The sequence below is a fragment of the Corythoichthys intestinalis genome, chromosome 1 (assembly GCF_030265065.1).
Source record: "Corythoichthys intestinalis isolate RoL2023-P3 chromosome 1, ASM3026506v1, whole genome shotgun sequence".
NCBI classification, from domain to species: Eukaryota; Metazoa; Chordata; class Actinopteri; order Syngnathiformes; family Syngnathidae; genus Corythoichthys; species Corythoichthys intestinalis.
In genome coordinates this window covers 70,616,341-70,637,377 of record NC_080395.1, presented here as the reverse complement: position 1 = coordinate 70,637,377, position 21,037 = coordinate 70,616,341, and the positions used below count along the sequence as shown (strand labels likewise).

Below are 21,037 nucleotides of genomic sequence, written 5' to 3'. Positions count from 1 at the left end.
GAATCGGCAGGGAGGTTTCCACGCTCCACAACGGACCTGCGTGTACCCGTTACATGCGCACTAGCATTGTTTTTTTTTTTAAAGGCAGCAGGATCAAAACCGAGTTCAGTTGTAGTTTTGTTAAAAAAGGAAAAAAAAAAAAAAAAAAAACGTATTCACATCAATTAATCCACAAAACAAATAAAGTCCTCATCTTCTGTATCTGAATCGAACAGCTCGGCTAGGTCTCCAGCGAACAGGGCAGGTTTTCCTCTCATCGTTGTCAGAGTCAGTCTCCTTGCAGTGCATCTCCTCCTACTCAAAAATGATTCCAGCTTTGGAGAAAGTACGAACAACAGTGCAAGCAGACACGTTGGCCCAGGCATCCGCAATCCATTTGCAAATTGTCTCAGTAAATCCCAGTCTTCGTAAAGCCGTTTTAGCCATCCGCCATTAATTGCTCCCACGCTGCTCGCAACTTGACTTTGAACGTCCGATGTCCAGCAGTTGGAATTCCTTCGTCAAACCTTCCAGAATGATGGCAAGCTTCGAGTCCATCAGATGCACTTGGTATTCACACCAGGTGTGAGATGGGCGCGCATAGTGTCACAGATCAACAGGGATGGTGATGCGTGGAAAAAAGATTTTTTTTTACTTTTAGGTGCACTTAATGGTCGTGAAAATACGTTACTTTAAAACTGAATAGGACAGAAGTGTCATTTCATTTTGTAGGAAAAGGCTTGTTTTGACACTTGTTTTGATGATATGGACGACTTGTTCCTACAGGAAACTACAAATAGTCTCATTTTGTAACAGATTTGGTGGTGGCTATATCATCACCTTTCGTCTGGCAGAATCCAAAGAAGACACTTCTCAAGTCATAATCCTTATGAAGGAAGTCTTTCCCATGATCAAGCTGAGGAAACAGTACCATAACGTGCAGCAGTACGAGCTTCCGGCCAATGCCTGCTCCCTGCCTCAAGTTTTTGAAATGCTGGCCAACATTTATGAGGAGCTGGGCATAAGGGAATTCAGTGTTTCGCAGACCACGCTGGACCAGGTGAGGACAAGATTAAAACAAACTTTTGGCTTGCAGACTGAATACGTGAAGGAACGTGCTTTAATTGTGTAAAACGTCTGCCTTGTTGACGTGCATGTTCTGTCAGGGTTGGAATTTAGTAACATCAGAATCACATCACAAGCGTTTAATGTTCATGGAGGTGTTAAAAAAAAAAAAACATTACAGACACAGATTCACTGTTTTGCCATCGTGGTGTTTGCGTGTCCCAATAAGTGTTGAGTGTAATGCGTCACTCAATAACAAATTAATGTTATATTACATTTTTTTCCAGTAACAAGAATTGTAAGGCGTTACTCTTCTGAAAAAAATGAATAATATTACAGTTTTACAAGATAGTTAATTGCGTTACATTGCTAGTAGCGGGATTTAGTACTTCCGTAACCACACAAGAATCCCATTTCTTGGGAAAATAATTACTTTTCTCTCTCTCTGTTAACATGCACACGCGCACCAGTTGGGATTGGTGCAATAGGTAACATCTGTGTGGTTACTGCCGAAAGGATTTAGGGCCAATCCCATTTCTATTTTTCTACCCCTACCCCTTGGCGCTTCAAACGGAGCAATAAGCGGTATGGCTTTAAACGTTAGCCCTACGAATTGGGACACCCCTTCACACTTACGTACGTCATAAGTCCGTTCCGCCAGTTGTGACGTCATCAAAAAGCGACAGAACTAAACCAACATGCCTGCTGCTATAGTGCACGTGCTGTCCTTGGCTATGAAGGCGTCTTCGACATCTGGGAGCATTGCTGTATCTTGCTGGGGTATGTAGAATGAGAAAGTAATACAAATAACGGGTGTGAGTGAGCACTTTCTAGCGTCCAGCCAGCACAAATGGTTGGTGCCCTCCAGAGCTAGCGTGTGAAAGTAACAATGTGTGTTTGTGTTTGAAAGTTGTTCTAACTGTACATTTGTGATATTGTGTTATACAGAAACAATTTGCTTGCCTTGTTTGATTTGCTGATTAATTGATTGAAGTAGTGTCCTAGCCTGGCTAACCAAACAAAAAGCAACAGCTATTGTGTGACTTTTGTTACTCGCCTCCTTCCATTTGTGATAAACATGCAGCTCATGGGGGTTTGAACCCATTTTTCTGTACTAGGTTCAGATTCAATTACATAAATACATTCATTGCATTGTGTGTGCTATCAATGTGTTGGTTTGGGAGGATGAAAGCCTGATCTTTCCATTTTTTTCTTTCCAGCAGATGGGTCATCCCACAAATTATTGCTGGTTGGACCACAATATGCCTGTTCTAAGGTTGTGGTTCAATACCTGGAAATGCAACACGGACAGATTGGCAGCCCAGGTGTCACAATGTTGATGTGCAATGTATATAGTTTTTGGTGATTTTTTTTTTTATGCACACTTTTGCTCCCATTTTACCATTACATTGTAATATAATGCATCACATTTTTTATTTTGTAAAATAAATCTCTTCAAACCAATATCCGTTTTAGTCGTTCATATGATGTTGATGTGATAGTCGTGCTCACTAACTGTTATTCCTTTTAGGCTGTATTGGCACCATGGAAAAAGTGCTTAGAAAATGGATTTCGTTCCACTGAAGTGGATCTACATGAACTCTGCTTTATAATATACATACATTGCTAATTAGTACCAAAAAAAAAAGTACTACTCACGGTTTCCAGTCATTTTTTAGTAATTAGCGTTTTCGTGTCGGTTTTTTTTTCCCCCCGTGGCGCAGTGATATTAACACGGCGGAGTCATATCTTCAGTGTGTGAAGCTATTTTAAGTCACGTGCACCAATAGCAGACGCGTAATGTTGCTATGGGTTTCTAAAACAAACAACATGGCGGCGACCATGTCAAGCTACGACACGAGCTAAGATGAACAAAAGATATGAAAACCGCATTCAAAATTTAGTCAAAAGGCATCGAAACGATGCTATATGCATCGCTCATCTGTCCAAGGGCTAAAAAGGACAGGAATTTGGCCAAAACTGTGGGCAACTTGCTAAGCCTTCGTGGCTACGTCAGACAATGGCTTTCTCTCCAGGGTCCGTCGAAGGATCATGCTGAAAATGTTAAACATTGGCTCGACATGGAATTTTAACGACATTGACTACAGGTAAGCCACACACACGCCTTTTGATGTGAATAATTATGGAAATTGGGGGGCTTCTGGTCAGATCACATAAGAAGTTAAGATTTGCAATGTGAATTCTAGGCTGTAGCGGTCATTATGATGTTAGATTGTTAACTTTGAGCAAAAAGTTTGGATTGTCAAACAACATAGTATTTATTTTGTTTAACTGTAGTTCCAAAAACCTATTTGATAATTTTATTCAGGAAAAAATGGCAGAATAGACAAGCCTAGATAATTTTAATTGGAAGATTATGTAAATATGATATGGATGAAACAATTCACACATGGTTTATGTGTGTGTGCGTGTTTTTCAGAACTGAAACACCGTTCACTGACAGCTACAACTTCTTCTGTGAGACCGTCGTCCGTTAAAAGATTAGAGTTGACCAGAAAGTGCTGCAAATGGACAAGCTCGTGGACATATGGCTTCATTGGGACCATGGAAAAAGTGCTTAGGAAATGGATTTCATTCCACTACGCTGGATCTATGTGTTCAATTCAATGCATTTTTTTAAGCCAATACCCTCGTAACTTAGTCACCAGCCAGAAATGTATCTTGATGTGAATACACAAAAATACAGATTTAATGTTGCTGTTTTTGCTTGTTTAAAGTGGTATATTAATTTTGGCAACACAAAATCTTTATCAAATGTCATAAACACATCTACCAAACATTTGAAACAAGTATTGGTGCCTTAATCTACACATAAGTGAATTCAGAATGAGAAATGTAGCTAATTTCTTGAAGGAAACGCTTCAACATTAATGATTTGCACCCAGCACAATGAAATATATATTGAATGTAGCTTATGTGTCATAAATTAAAAATATCACAACCTACTATGCAATGAAATATATAAAATAAAAAAAATGCACACCATGATCATAAACGGCTGAAAATCAACCGAATTGCTACCACACCCTCCTAAATCTGAATCATGGCAAAAATGGAATAAGACACACACAAAAAATACAGGGTGATTAAATAATGTGCCAAAATCATCAGGTGATACTTAAAAATGAAAAACATTGCAAAAGATGTGATGGACATATGTGTTGAAGATTAACTTCAAAGTTTTATTTCATGTTTCACAAGTGCTCAAATGTGAGCACCACCAGCAGCACGGACAAAATCAAGCCACAATGAGAATTCCCCTTAAACGTATGAATGTCCATTGTCTTGATTGCAACTGTTGTTCGATATTTCACATCCTCAGTACTTGCTGGACGTGTTGGTATGTTAAAGACAAAGTTCATTATCCATCTTTATGGCATATAACGTATGTTATAGACCAAGTGTATGTTCCACCACTTCCAGCAAATATTGATGACATTAAAGATCAAATAAAAGATGCAATTAACGCAGTGGAACGTGAAATTAGGGAGAAATTATCATGTCAACTTGATGTTGTCCATCCCGCTGGTGATGGCCATATTTAGATACTTTGAAAACATGAAATTGAACTTAGTTACTTACAACATCCGTCCAAGGTACAGTTTTGTAATGTTTTTCATTTTTGACATGGGATTATGATTTTGGCACAGTCTTTTTTAATCACACTGTATATACACAAAAGGTTGGAATCATTCACAAGTATAGTACAATTGTTTTTTTAAACATGGTAGTGTCTCATATTATGAAAATACACATTATAAAACATACAAATATTTCAAAACAGTAAGTACAAATATATAGAGAAGTAAATAATAGTAAAACTATACTTGACATTACTCCTCAAAATCGCTTTCATCAAAGTCATCATCCCATCCGAATGTCTTCTGTTTCTTTGGAAACATTCTCGCACGCTCAGCACTGACATAAATCAGTACTAGGAAGTTTTGCAGACATACAAGAACATCTTCCCATGTCACAGTTGGTTACAGTTGACTACTTGCAAAACAAAATCAAGGGCAGGATTTTTGTCATCCATGTCACTGTCAACTGCCAATCCTCAATGTCCCACCCATTCCCAATGGGTGAATGGGCACACATATTACCTGTCAGACAATGTTTCATTATTGCTGCTTGATAGTTTGCTGTCCAGCAATGTTGGGACAGAGCATCAGTTGTTGGGGGAATAGAATGTTCTGGCAAGACTGACGAGGCCATACAGAAAGATCTGGCATCATTTTTGGCAGATGACTGGCCATACAGGTGGCACACGTATTTACACAACGTGTTAAATGTTTGTAGGTCAAGTTTATAACTGCTGCCCAGCTTTGCAAGCCCAGTCAGGTATTCTTTTTTTTATGATATGCAACAGAAAACATTTTTTTGCCTTTGCCATGAAAGGCACAAGCAGAGTCACCACCTCTGAATGTATGGATGCCGATGGATGCTGAACACACTCTAGTGTCAAGAGCTGCAGAGACAGAGACGTCAGTCCTCGTTCTGTTGCCTCCTCCTGTGAAAAAAATGCAATCTGCACTGTAAATCTTTCTGAAGACTTACAGCAATCACTACCATGTCAGTATCAGGGCTTTTTATGACTACAGCTTGATGTTCTTGTCACCCATAACAGGTATGCAATAAAACGTTCTACTGTATACACTTTCTATAAACTATATAAATTTTAAAACAAAGTGGTATAAATATCTGGGCCAAAAAAATGGTATCGGTACAACACTAGTTTAAATAAGAATTTTGTGAGCTTAAGTTAATAACAACCTTGTAGTAAAGACGTGCGTGTGGCTTACCTGTAGTCAATGTCATTCAAAATCCCAGTCGACACATTTTCAGCAAGATCCTTCGACAGAGCCTGGAGAGAAATCCATTGTCTGACGCAACCACGCAGGCTCTGCAAGTTTTGGCCAAATTCCTGCCCTTTTTCGCCCTTGGATAGATGACAGATGCATATAGCATCGTTTCGATGCCTTTTGACTAAATTTCAAATGCGGTTTTCTTATCTTTTGTTCATCTTCGCTCGTGTCGTAGCTTGACATGGTCGCCGCCATGTTGTTTGTTTTAGAAACCCATAGCAACATTACGCGTCTCCTATTGGTGCACATGACCTAAAATAGTTTCACAGCTGAAGATACAACTCCGCCGTATTAAGATCACTGCACCACAGGCAAAAAAAAAAGACCGACACGAAAACACTAATTACTAAAAAATGACTGGAAACCGTGAGTAGAACTTTTTTTTTTGTACTAATTAGCAACGTATATATATAGTTCATATAAATCCATTTGAGTGGAACGAACCAACACAATTTCGCTCAGCCAATATCTATTTCTTTTATTTACAGCTTCTTTTCAGAAATAGTGAACATAGTGCAAATTACAGCTGAAAGTGTCTGAAAGTGCATCGTGCAACTACGGAAAATAAACAGTATGGATATGACCAGATTTAAAAAATGAACATAAGACAACAATCAATAAATAAAATGAAGAGATCGTGGGGTGACTGGAGCAGGAACAGCACATGACACATTCTGGGCTCCGCGTTGTTCTGGGGGGACAAGACACAACACAACATGATAGGATGCACTTTAATCCATTGGAAAAAAGGTGTCACAGAATGAGGACGTGGTGGCTGTGTGTACCATTGGTGCATAGCGCATCAACTTACACATTTTGTCCACTATGCGCTCGAACAGCTAAAATGCGGTCCATTTTCTGCTCCCTCTCCCCATGGCGCTTCTGCTCCTTCTCATTCTCCTGTACCAGGTAGTCAAGTATGGGGTTGGACTTTCTTCTTCTTTTTGGGGATGGGGATGTGGATGGTGAAGGACGACTCTGACATGGTGAGGTAACAGTAGCAGGAACGGTGTTGGTGCATGGCGCATCGGAGGTGCTGGGCTCAGCGACGTTCGAGGGGAACAAACAACATTACATTACAGCATGTATATTTCAACATACCATGCGCATTAACTAACAAAAATAATATATGGCTGTATGTTTACCAAAGCACTTTGGATGATGGCATCCTCCTCTGCGCATGCATCCACCAAGAGTGGAGGGTCCATTGCTGCCCTTCCTCCCAGCACTGTGTGCATAGCTTCATAATATTGCCACGTTGTGGCGGTCTCCTGGCCTTCGTCAGTTCCACCACCAGAGGAGGGAGTTTTCAGCTCCTGTAGGAAGCAAGACAATAGCAATTATGAATGTATTTCATTGCTCACTGACAATATTTCAGACAATATTCATCTACTTAAAGGGCGTTACTTTCTGTTTACCTTGTACTTCTTTTTAAAATTCTCCCATTTTTTTGGGAGACCTGCCTGGAGGACACCTTCCCCTGCAGCCCCAGCTCCTTGATAAGCTTCCTGTGTTGTACATACAAGGGATAACATATGAATTGCTAACTAACAAAAAGACAAACTCTGGTAAAAACATAACTTCTTTAGTGGAGGTAATTACTACTACTGTTGTTTGGCTGAGGCTTTTGACTTCAAGAACCGTTCTTTGTTCTCTGCGCGAAACCTGATCAGGCTCTTTGTGCTGGACTCGCTGTGAATCACATTCACGAACATGAATACTTGTGATAATAGGTAGCGAAATGACGCACACGTCGCTCAAAAGCAACTTCTCTTTGGTCAACCTACATTGCTCGCAAATTTTAAAAAATGACAACTGTGTTGTTTTTCGACTTTTCCCAGCACCTTCTCATGCATTGACCGATTCCTTATTTATGTAATAAAGAGCGATTTTGCCCATGTGCGTTTATAGCAGAAAAAAAAAAAATACACATTGCGACGTAATTACATTTCTCGTGAATTTTAAAAAACAACTGCTTTGTTTTTCGACTTTCCCTAGCTCCTTTACATGCATTGACCGATTCCTTATTTATGCAACAAAGAGCGATTTCGCCCATGTATGGAAGCCCATTCCCGCCACAAAAAAAAAAAAAAAAAGTATGAAAACTTTTTCCAACAAAACAAGAAGCCCATTTGCGGCAGTATAAAAAAAAGTTTTTTTGTTTTTTTCTAACTTGCTGGTGCCCGTTCCCGCCAATGGAAAATGTTTTATTTTTTTTATTTTTTTATTTTTTCTACTTCTCGGAGTCCCTACGCACATGCTAAGCTAAGCTACTTGTAGGCTCCAGCCTCCAGGCGATGATGTAGATATGTAGATGTTGCACTCAACGGCAACCTTAAGGCCGAGTTATACTTCTGCGTCAGACCTGCGCCGTCAAGGAAGACCCAATTTACGACCCTGCGCCGTAGCCTGACGCGCTCCTATTGATTTTTCAAACCCTAGCGTCACGTCAACGCATATGACGAGGCGGAAATAGACTGTGATTGGTTCGCTCAGACTGTTGTTTCCGGTTCAGCGCAAAATCATCGTCATTGTAAACAATATTTTTCTACACACAAAAATGGACCAAGCCGACAGAGGTATCATCGAAGAGCAAGTCTCGTGAAGACATCATAAAGTTTGCCAAATGGCAAGGTCAGCGATTGAAAAAAAAAATGCCAGAACCACCGAGATGTGTGTGTTCGGAATCGAGTGGCCACACGAAGCGATGACCCAGTCGGCCAAAAACTGCCAGCTTTTTATCACTTTATATCGTATTTTTGGTTGGTGCACTTCATCATTTATTGTGTACATATGTTTGCTGTGAGTCTGGGACTTATTTACGTGTCACACTTCAAGTACATGAATGAATGAAATATTTATTGTCATCATCATCGGTATCATTGACAGTTACAAGATGTGGGATAGTTTGGCCAAAGAAAGAGAATCATTGACAGTCACAAAATATGGAATAATTTGCCCGAAAAGACCGATGACAAAGGAAGACAGGAAAAAGCATATGCTTATCAATACCTGTCCCCCTATAGCCCGGGACGCACAGTCTAGCATGGTAGAGTTGCATAGTCACATTACATGAGCTTTTATTTTCCGTTTTTTTTTTTTTTTTTTTTTTTTTTTTTTTTTTTTTTCACTTGTATATCTTCCCAGAAGTCATTGATTGCCATGAGGTCGCATTGTAGAGAAGATTCTGTCCAATGCTTAGCGTCCAGTTAAGCAGCTCCATTTCAGCGAACGTTAAAAGCACACAGCGTGCACGTTGCACTTACAGATTAGTGATCTAAGTTTGCTGCAGGCCATATCTTCAGGGCGTGCAATGTTATGTCTTAGTCTCTGTCCCTGACATTTAATCATCCTTTTGTTGTCTTTTTGTTGTGGGAACATTTTGTTGCGGATGTGTGTGTGCAGTGGAGTTATGTGTCATTTTGGTTCGAGTAGCGATGTAGAATGGCTTCCTTGAACATCTTTTTGAAGTAACTAAATGATTCTATACTCGTAAGCGCTGCATCACATGTATTCCATAGGCGAGCCCCAATGTTCGTAATCGAGAAAGATTTTAGGGTTGTCCTAATTGTTCGATAGGAAAACAATGTGATTCCTCTTAGGTCGTAATTTGATCCCCTCAGTTGGAATCGAGCTTGTAGGTTAGGCGGGAGACAGTTTGCGTGGGCCTTGTACATCATTTGAACAGTTTTGAAGTTAATCAAGTCATAAAATTTTTATAGCTTGGATTTATGAAGAATAATATGAGAATATTATGAAGAATAAAGCACAGGTTTTGTGTCAAGAGAGTTGTTTTGATCTTTAATTTTCAATAACAGACAATTCACACATGATACATCATCACTGATTGAGAGTGCCTCGGTGCTTATTATGATAACGTTAACATCAAGGCTTCCAACGCAGTTTGGGAAGTTCCATAGATGCCAGAAATCTGCTATGGCTTCCCACTGGCTGGTTGTAGGACACGGCAGACAAATCGGGCTGGAGGGCTTTGCAGACCTCGGACAAAACGCTGGACGCAGTGCTCGACGCCAGTCTAAAGCTAGCAGCCACAGCTAACTGGTTTTCATTCGAGGCTAGAACTCTATACGGCATCAAAAGTTGGACGACCACCTGGAAACCGTCTTCTGCGTCGCCTGCGCCTCAACATTTATAGGATCAACATTTATTCATTGTTGATGAGCTGAAGATCCACATTCAAGCGTTCCATCTTGCATTGTTTATTTTTTCCCCGTTAAACTAGAATAGCGTAAGTCAACAAACATGCCCCAAAACCGTACAAACGTAACGCCACACCCCTCTAGTGGCTTGGCGGTGAATGACAGAGCAACGCGTTCACTCACCGCAGAACTATCATATGCTCATTGACGACATAGTCACTTCGCCGTCACCACAACGCAGGAGTATAACTCAGGCTTTATCTGTGACTTTGTGAAGGTATCGTATACTTTTTCTCGACAAAATGAAGTAAGTGCTGCGTATGATATTGTAATTTTATTCACCCAACTATTGTGTAGAGGTGCCGTGTAGCACTTCTTGTCGCAAAGTCAAACCAGAGGAACCCACGGAATCTCCAAATGGATTCAGGACGACATAGATGAAGCTCTGGGACTCTCTGTGCTGTGCGTTGTCGTGTCAACTGAAAGCGGCTATATACAGTATATGGTTGGAAATGGAATGTTTTGATCACCTACGAAGCGCCAATGTGGATGAACCCCGCCATACGCCTTAAATCGAAACAAGCAGGAGAAAATAAGTTAATTTATGTGGCACGCTGCTTTAGTTTCCAACTAAAAGATTGTATATATGTATGATCTTATCACTTTGTTGATCGTTCGTGGACAAAACTCTAACAATGTGTGCAGCCTGTGTGAATATAAAGTGTAGACTGATACGCCAGCTGGCCACGTTAGTGACAAAAATGAGGGGAAATTACAAATAATATGACAGGTGCCGAATGCAGAAGTGCTGCAACGGATTTTGTTGTAACAAGCAAATACTACAAGGTATTTTTCACCTGGTTATAGTTAAAGTATTATGAGATTGTCATCCATGTCCAATGTAAACACAAGTCGTATGTTCTTTTTTTTATTGCAGATATCGATCACAATAAAACTTTTGACAACATGAGTCCATTGTTTTATTTATAAGAATTGGTGCATGTGCAACAGGTCCATAGAGAACAATTTATAAAGGTATTAGAAAAACATTAACGAAGGTGGAGCATAACTGGAGCCTTCCATCAGTCATCCACAAATTCAGGCAGCATGTGTAAAAAGTAAAATGCACGTAGTCTCGATATATGTCAATCAACGTACAGTAAGTGTGGTTGTGGGCACGTCAAGTTGTCTTCGCTTGCCTAACAGCGTTTTCCACATGCAAACACATGAAAAACTGAACTGTGCACTGACTCACTTCTATGATGTTCATTGCCCCCTTCCAAACAGTGCGACACGGCACCTGTACACCATGGTTGGGTGAATAAAACTACAATATCATACACATCACTTCATTTTGTCGAGAAAAAGTACGCGATACCTTCACAAAGTCACAGATAAGGTTGCCGTTGAGTGCAACATCTACATATCTACATCATCAGCTGGAGCCTACAAGTAGCTTAGCTTCGATTGTGCGTAGGGACTCCGAGAAGTAAAAAAAAAAAAAAAAAAACTTTTTTTTTTTACTATCGGAAACAGGCAACAGCAAGTTAAAAAAAAAAAAAAACTTTTTTTTATACTGGCTCAAATTGACTTCTTGTTTTGTTGGAATGGGCTTCCATACCCATGTGCGTTTATAGCAACAACAAAAAAACCTCCACATAGCAACGTAAGTCGCGCTCACACAATACATCAGTGATCACAACTTAAAACGGTTGAAACAGTTAAATTAGGCCAAAAACAGAGCTCCTTACATTTGTGTACATCTTTCTTTGCTTCCGCCATTTTGGAAATGATACTACATTGCTCGTGAATCTTTAAAAATGTCAACCGTGTTGTTTTTCGACTTTTCCCAGCTCCTTCACATGCATTGACCGGTTCCTTATTTATGCAATAAAGAGCGATTTCTCCCATGTGCGTTTATAGCAGACAAAAAAATACACATTGCGACGTAAGTCGCGCTCACACAATACATCAGTTATCACAACTTAAAACGGTTAAAACTGTTAAATTAGGGAAAAATAGAGCTACTTAGATTTGTTTACTTCTTTCCTTGCTTCCGCCATTTTGGAAATGATTCGCGGGGTAATCGCTTTGCAACCTGGGATATTTCGCGTAACCCTCCGTTTGGAGTGAAGGTAGTTATGGCCATCCGTTTTGAGGGTTGGAAAGCCCTCCCCCCTACCCGTGCTCATTAGCATGAATTGGGACAGCCCTACCCCTACATGTGAACGCGCAAGACGGAGGGGAAGGGGTAGGGCCAAGGGGTGAAATGGGATTCACTCTTATTGTTAACCGACGTCGATATATATCCAGGACACGAGCATGTAAGCGATGATCCACCGGCAGACACGAGCGGCGTATCGAGGCCACAGGGTCTGAGGTTGCATATGAGTGGCGGCTGAAGGCAGGGACATTCTTCCATTATAAATGTTAGGTCTTGGGACATGGAATGTCATCTGTATGACAGGGAAGGAGCCCGAGCCTTTGCGTTTGGTTGAAAAGTTCCTGCTAGATATAGTTGGGCTCACCTCCACATACAACAAACATCTAGTGCAAGTACTACCACTCTGGATAGGGGTTGGACTGTATTTCACTTCACTCAAGAATTGCCCACTGAGAGGTGGCTAGTATGTAAAGTATGTGCATAATTATTGCATCCAAGCTTCATGCCCTTTATATATACATATATACATATATACACTCACCGGCCACTTTATTAGGTACACCTGTCCAACTGCTCGTTAACACTTAATTTCTAATCAGCCAATCGCATGGCGGCAACTCAGTGCATTTAGGCACGTAGACATGGTTTAAGACAATCTCCTGCAGTTCAAACCGAGCATCAGTATGGGGAAGAAAGGTGATTTGAGTGACTTTGAACGTGGCATGTTTGTTGGTGCCAGAAGGGCTGGTCTGAGTATTTCAGAAACTGCTGATCTACTGGGATTCTCACGCACAGCCATCTCTAGGGTTTACAGAGAATGGTCCGAAAAAGGAAAAATATCCAGTGAGCGGCAGTTCTGTGGGCCGAAATGCCTCGTTGATGCCAGAGGTCAGAGGAGAATGACCAGACTGGTTTGAGCTGATAGAAAGGCAACAGTGACTCAAATAACCACCCGTTACAACCAAGGTAGACAGAAGAGCATCTCTGAATGCACAGAACGCCAAACTTTGAGGCAGATGGGCTACAGCAGCAGAAGACCTTGCCGGGTGCCACTCCTTTCAGCTAAGAACAGGAAACTGAGGCTACAATTTGCACAAGCTCATCGAAATTGGACAATAGAAGATTGGAAAAACGTTGCCTGGTCTGATGAGTCTAGATTTCTGCTGCGACATTCGGACGGTAGGGTCAGAATTTGGCGTCAACAACATGAAAGCATGGATCCATCCTGCCCTGTATCAAAGGTTCAGGCTAGTGGTGGTGGTGGAATGGTGTGGGGAATATTTTCTTGGCACTCTTTGGGCCCCTTGGTACCAATTGAGCATCGTTGAAACGCCACAGCCTACATGAGTATTGTTGCTGACCATGTCCATCCCTTTATGACCACAATGTACCCAACTTCTGATGGCTACTTTCAGCAGGATAATGCGCCATGTCATAAAGCTGGAGTCATCTCAGACTGGTTTCTTGAACATGACAATGAGTTCACTGTACTCAAATGGCCTCCACAGTCACCAGATCTCAATCCAATAGAGCCTCTTTGGGATGTGGTGGAACGGGAGATTTGCATCATGGCTGTGCAGCCGACAAATCTGCACCGTGTGATGCCATCATGTCAATATGGACCAAACTCTCTGAGGAATGCTTCCAGCACCTTGTTGAATCTATGCCACGAAGAATTGAGGCAGTTCTGAAGGCAAAAGGGGGTCCAACCCGTTACTAGCATGGTGTACCTAATAAAGTGGCCGGTGAGTGTATATATCCCTCTGGGAATTCCTTTAATGCTGTCACTCTACTGGGGTAGCCATGGGCAATGACAGTGAGACATGAAAAGACATGATTGGTAGAATCCCCCCATCACACGCAGAGGCACGTACACAAAAACACACAATTGGAACCCGAGTGCTGTTTTGTTATTGGGCTACTGTCATTGACTGTCCATAAAGAACACTATGTTCAGGCACGAGATGCAATGGGGATTTGCGATCATGTGGCATTCTTCTTTAACGACAGACCATACGCCGGTATGGCATTATGCTGCCTTTCATTGATAATACTTATGGCTGACCCAGACTACGTGACTTTTGGGTCGGACCCAACGATCGCAGTGTCAGATTCCGAATGGTGTCATGACTTCGCAGTATGTCTTGGAATGGACACATTGTCACATCACAATACCAGAGCCTGCCTGATCATTGCGTATTGCCATGAAGAGCGTGGTCAGACAGCAGACGTCGTTAGGAGGAGGGTGTTTGGTATATTCTTACCTAAACAAGAATCCAAGAGGTGTATCAGTATGGTCTTCTTGACAGAAACTTGCAGAAACCTTTGCCATCGACTCCATCCACAGACACAGCCTTTGGATCATTATGAGCGAGTACAGAATCACTAAAAAACTCATCAGAATGGTTCAAACGTTGTGCAAGTATTTCTAATGCTTTCATAGGGAAAGGCTTGACACAGACTGGTCCCCTGTTATGACTTGGGTAAAACAGGGATACTGCATGTCAGGGTTTCTGTTCCAGCTCATAATTGGCTTGGCCGTGAAGAAGACCACAAATCGAGAAATCGTAATTGACTGGGCCAAGAAGAGGTCCACACACTGAGAAAGGACAGGTGTAAGGTCGCGTTTTTTTATCCGCCATGTATCACCTACATAAAAAGACAACCAGATCAGAGGAAATTGCTTGGAAGGTCAGACTCGAGATGAACGACCACAAGTGCGACGCAATGAAGGTGAACTGCAATTCTACAGAAAAGTTGAGAGTCCGATGGAATGAAGTTGAGAAAATGGAGAGCTTCGTTTGTCTTACAGCCACAGTAGCCAAGGACAGAGGTGGAGGTGCTGATGTCAAGAGAAAGATAGCCCTAACCAATGCCCACGACAAGCGTCTGAGCAAAATATAGGCAACTGGAGACAAAGGCAGGAAGACGAAACCTCCCTGCACAGAAGCCTGGTGCTGTCAGTGGTTTTGTACGGCTGTGAGACGGCACCGGAGAAAAGGAAAGTGTTAATCACAGACTTTCTACGGCATGATCTTGATCACATATACAGTATTTCTGCTGCCAGCCTGCATGACATTCTTGCAGCTAAGCTGAAATAAAAAGAGAAAATGATATTTTCATTTTTAAATATAGAACTAGCAACACACCATATCTACCTAAAGCTCCTTAGTTTTTTCTTTTTACACTTATTTACTTCAGATTCAGAGTTTATTTGTCATTGTCAAAATAACAACAAAATTCAGATACTTCTGCTAAATGTCGTTACAACCAGAGCTTAGAGTGGACCGGAGCCCTCCGAAGTATGAGTAGTGTAACTTCTAAATAATCTTCCTAAAGTTAAAGTAGTCTTTCAAAAATTTACTCAAATACAAGTAAAAAAGTGTTTGTTGAAAACAATACTCCAGTAATGTTGTTGTCACGGCAAGGTTGGCAAAGTTGATGTGGACCAAAGTGCGACAAGACAACAGATGTGGAGTGAAGGGTTTTTATTGAACAATGCATTGCACAGTGTTGAGCGGCTGACGGGTTGATTGGTCAATGGCCGTGGCAGCGAGGGCTTTGATGGGTGGGTGTCCTGATGGCAAAAACAGAGTCAAGAGTTTGAAAAAGAGTCAAAAACTACAGGCGTAGTTGGCCGATTTGCCAATGGTGACTGGCAGAATCATCTGGCACCTGCTTGCTGCCCAGGCCGCTCCTTAAAAGCAGGTGTGATTGTTGATGGGCTGCAGGTTCGTTCCCAGGTCTGCCACACCCAGCCTGCAAAGGTTGAACTCATCCCCCTCAATGGATGCCACTGGGCGGCCTGCCCAGCTTTCCAGGGTTAGCAGCATAGAAATCCCGCAAGAGGGATGGGTCCAGAATTAGACTACGGGAGATACATGACCTCTCCTCAGGGCCATAGACCACCCAATCCACCAGAAACTGGATACCACGGCCACAAAGCCGGACATCCAGAATCTTGGAGAAAGCAAATGCTGGGTGGCCATCAATGAGAATGGGTGGGGAAGGCATACCAGCCGGAAGGCAGAGGTCACTGGAGGAAATAGGCTTGAGCAGGGAAACATGAAAGGTGGGGTGGACATTCATGGACGCTGGGAGGTCCAACTGAACGGCAGGTGGGTTAATGATCTTTGTTATTTTGTAAGGGCCCACAAACCGGGGGGCCAATTTGCGCAACTCTACCTGCAGGGGAAGGTCCTGGGCAGACAACCAGACCCCCTCGAGCCTCCTTGTATTCTGGCACAGGTAAATGATGGAGATCGGCCAGTCTCTTGTTTTTCGCAGCGGTGCGAGTGAGGGCAGCCCTTACAGTACCCCAGATGCCCTTAATCCTGCTGATGTGGTCCTTCACAGTGGGGACATTTATTTCCCTTACCTGCTCTGGGAACAAAGGGGGCTGAAATCCATTGCAAGCCATGAAAGGAGACATACCAGTGGCCGAGCAGACGAGCGAATTATGGGCATACTCAATCCATGGAAGGAAAGTGCTCCAGGAGACAGGATGGTGGGCGGTAACACAGCGCAGAGCAGCCTCTAGGTCCTGGTTGGCCCTTTCCGCCTGGCCATTGGTCTGCGGATGGTATCCCGAAGAAAGACTTGCTCCCGCGCCCACAGCCTTGCAGAACTCTTTCCACACCAACGAGGAGAACTGAGGACCACGATCTGAAACAACGTCTAGAGGGAGGCCATGAAGTTTGAAGATATGCTTAACCAAAAGATTGGCGGTGTTAAGGGCAGAAGGTAGTTTGGGAAATGGAACATAGTGAAAAACGAATGATGATGGTGAGGATAAGTGTATTATCTTCAGAAGGGGGCAGACAGGTGACAAAATACACAGTAATATGGGACCAAGGTCGACTGGGAACAGGTAGGGGGCATAGGGGGCAGACCAGCGGGTGGCTAATGGGAGGCCTTTCCTCAAGCACAAACTGTGCAGGGCTTGATGAATTCGCGGGCATCTAAGGCCATACGAGGCCATCAGAACGATTGTCTGACGAAGTAGAGGGTCCTATGGATACCAGGGTGACAGGTTAGTTTGGAAGAGTGGCTCCATACAAGGACTTGAAATCGCACACCAGATGGGACAAATAAGCGGTTTGGGGGACTATTTCCTGGATCAGGATGAGCCTTCTGAGCTTCCCTATCCAGTGATGTAATCTCCCATCTAGCTGCACCGACCACGCAGGGCGAGGGAAGAACGGGTCCAGGGTCTCCTGTGCTCAGACTTGGAGAATGCAGCCATGACAGTGCATCGGGTTTGCCATTGCGTGAACCAGGGCGGTATAACAGTGAAAAATTGAACCGGGCAAGGAACAGTGACCAGCAGGCTTGTCTGGGGTTGAGACGTAGTGCGGATTATATGTAGGAGAGGTTTTTGTGATTTGTCCAGATTAGGAATGGGATCTTGGTGCCTTCCAGCCAGTGACGCCATTCCTGCTGAGCGTTGCTTTCTCGTTGGGATGCGGGGATGCACTCAAATTAACAATTCAGGAAGGCAGAGAAACGGTAAATGGCGTAGGCTTGGCGATGATTTATAAGGAAATTCGGGTTACATGGCAGGCGTAGGGATGTAACTCGTTCGTAACCCAGGAACTACCTGTATTTTTTTTCTCAACAGAACTTCTTCAGTATGAACTGTTATTATTATACAGGTAGTCCCCGGTTGACGAACGAGTTCCGTTCCTGCGCTGGCGATGTAACCCAGATTTCTGATACAGCAATCACAAATAAGTAGGATGTATCAACTAGCGTCCATACATCATCGAAAACAATCACATAAACACAGCACAAGTTTTCAACCACAATTGAAAACGCACAGTAAACAGTACAAAATGGGTGATATACAGCCGTCGCCTCTGGATACGTCACAAGCAACAAATGTGCGCGCAGGCTGTCACCTCTCTCTCATTCGGCTGTGCTCTTCCTCCTGTGTGCGTATCTGGGGACAAGCCCGCCGACAGGGGGCGGTGGGGGCAACCGGGTAGCCCCCACTCTTAGCAGAGAATGGTTTGACCCCGCTCTGGCGCACTCAAGTGCTACACATTTTCTTGTCTTTGCCAGTGACTGTAGCTGGAGGAGAGCGAGCCTTCAGTAAAATGAAAATAATAAAAAACTACCTATGCTTCACACTATCACAGGGCAGGCTTAAGAACCTAGCCATTGTTACCAAACTGCACTTTATGGTAAGTTGCGGTGCTCTCAACTTCACACCGTACTGTGGAGTGGATGGGTGGACGGCTCATTTGTCGTCAGTTTGTCCGGGTCTTCCTTCAGGAAGGTGGCGATGTACATAAAAACCCAGAGACACGTCGGGTGGCTTTTTGCTGGAACTTTTATTAATATGGCGGCAACTCAACGCTACAGCGCAACAACTCTCAACAACTCCTATCTCATCCCCTTACGCTCGGCCACCTCTTCGTCTGTGCCAAATTGGTAAAGCCGGTCATATTGTAGGGGACAGCGGCCCCTTGGGGATGCCGGTAACACTATGCTCTCCATTGAGTGTGAGCTTGCTCAAAAACTGTATTTCACTAATGTTATAAATGATTTTGCTGTCAAAAAAATCTAGTCGCATCACTCTATGAGGGCTTGATAACCCCAGGGATGTAGAGGGGGCAGGCACAGGATGTTTAGTTATACTGTTTTGTTTCTTAGCAGGCAGGCATAGCACTCTCAAGTTGTATTGTATTGTAGCTTACATGGGACAATAGATGGAAATTGTTTGTTTATATTGTGTCACATCACATTACGGTCTGTTCAATTTAACAGTTCATCTCAAATTAAATAATCTGAAAATTTACACTGTCATTGCTAGCAAAGTGTTAAAGTACTGCTTATGCTGCTGTGACAACCCGGTGGCAGGGGTGGGGTGGGGGCCTCTGGGGGGCCTCTTGTCCCCGGGCCCCTGCAAGTCTGTTGACAGCCCTGTCTGGGGACATTCTTCTTTGTGTGTAAATGCGCTTGCGTGTGGGGAGTACTACCTGCTCTACGTTTCCTGTGCCAAAATAAAAGCATGCATCACAAAACAAAAGTCAACATTAAAAAAAATAATAATACCAGTAACCCGGGGACTACCTGTACTGTACATATTACATGACCATGTTATGGCAAAAAGATGACACAAAAATTATCAAATTCAGAGCAGGAGTACATATTTCTCAAAAAGTTATTCAAGAAAATGTAACAGGAGTATATATAACGCGTTACTGCCCATCTCTGTTTGTGACAAAATATTCCCCATTGCCTAGGTCTTCATCAACTTTGCCACGAAGTATATTAAAAATGAGACAAGAAAGCCCAGAGCTACTTCCTGGACCCAATATGGTTTAAAGTCTGCAAGCATTCATCCTGAGGCACCAATTCCGCCACAGCAAAGCGACTCCTCCACTTGGCAGCAGGAGTAGCTTCACACATAATCGTGCCACTGAGGAAGAAGTGTGTCTATGAGGTCAAAGCGGAGCAACCACAAACATTCTCCTCTTCCAATTTTGCACCATCAGAGGGATTACTGAACTTTGGTGAAGTATTAAGGACAAATATGCAAGCTGTTCACTTGGTTATGTCATTCATTTGCCATACTCATGAGTTGTCGTTAAAAGGACCTACAGTATGTGTTACTTTGAACGACAAAGATATGATGCTTCCCAAATTGTTTGATTCACACCCGTCACTCATGTTTAAAAAGTTTCCTATTAATATCGTGATTTTAAATGAAAATTTGATGTTCCTGTTCACAATGTCACTCATAAATAAACATATTACATGTTGCATTTTCTGTATGCTTACTGTACATTTGAAAGAAAACAATCAGAAGGGTACATTATTCATGATCCCTCAACAAGATTTTTCTAAATCAGGTGGCAAAATGTGCAGTTTTTCATGTTTAATCTCACTGGGACGCAGATATGATGCATAAATTGAATTTGTGTTACACATTTTATATATTGCAAACCCCAAAGTTATTAACATCAATATCTACCTTCCTTCCTACTGTCGGTCCATCATGGAAACCTGCTAGTTACATTTGTTTTGAGAAATACATATAGGTTATTTTTTATGAGGGTATCATTTGTGTCCTTAGTAGATATTAAGCTGTATTTTGACTAAACAATTTTTTATATTAATAATTAAACGTATTTTTTTGTGTGTATTATCAATTGCCGTCTATTATAAATTCAAATGTACAGGCTCCTGACTTCTATTTCTCAAATAAAACTTCTGGTAAGAAGTTGTTCTGGAATTTTGCTATTTCCCCAGCGTATTTCATTCAAATTCAGTTTATAAAATAACTAATATAAGTTGAGAAAAAAATATATAATCCTTATGATTTTTTTTGCATGTATCATTTAAGTGCGTACGACAGGAGATAAAAAGTCTTAAATTGCATTATTATGTGAATTAGAATCATATTTTGAGAGGATTCGACTATATATAACAATTTGGCAAAGCGCAGATGATGAGAAATTTGTCTTTTAATCCGCCGTTTAGCCAAGCCTACCATTATGGGGCTCTAGCGTCCCCACAGGAAGATGACATTGGCAGGGTCATGGTTTGATCTGATTTAGAATTCAACCCAAAGAGGGGGAATTATTCGGAATGAGGAAAATACGACTTAGAGAGCCGCAAAATGTAATTGTTTCAGTCTCTCCAATATTTTTACAGGATATTCTTTTTATCCAAGTATTTTCCCCCAATAGCTAAATAAATGGTATGGTCATGACAAATAACAGTCTTGTGCTAAATGGAATATGAAATAATAAAAATTAGGGCTGACAAACGAT

General features: G+C 42.1%; 1 protein-coding gene across 1 annotated transcript in view; it reads left to right on the top strand.

The window, feature by feature from the left end:
• Positions 1-20,413, top strand: part of LOC130912457 (phospholipid-transporting ATPase ABCA1-like) — a 235,362-nt gene extending 214,949 nt beyond the window's left edge. Inside the window, exons 41-42 of the mRNA XM_057830569.1 lie at positions 796-1,039; positions 19,505-20,413. Coding sequence (XP_057686552.1) covers positions 796-1,039; positions 19,505-19,660 — 400 coding nt within the window. The 3' untranslated portion in view covers positions 19,661-20,413. The remainder of the gene's footprint in view (positions 1-795; positions 1,040-19,504) is intronic.
• Positions 20,414-21,037: the final 624 nt, after the last annotated feature.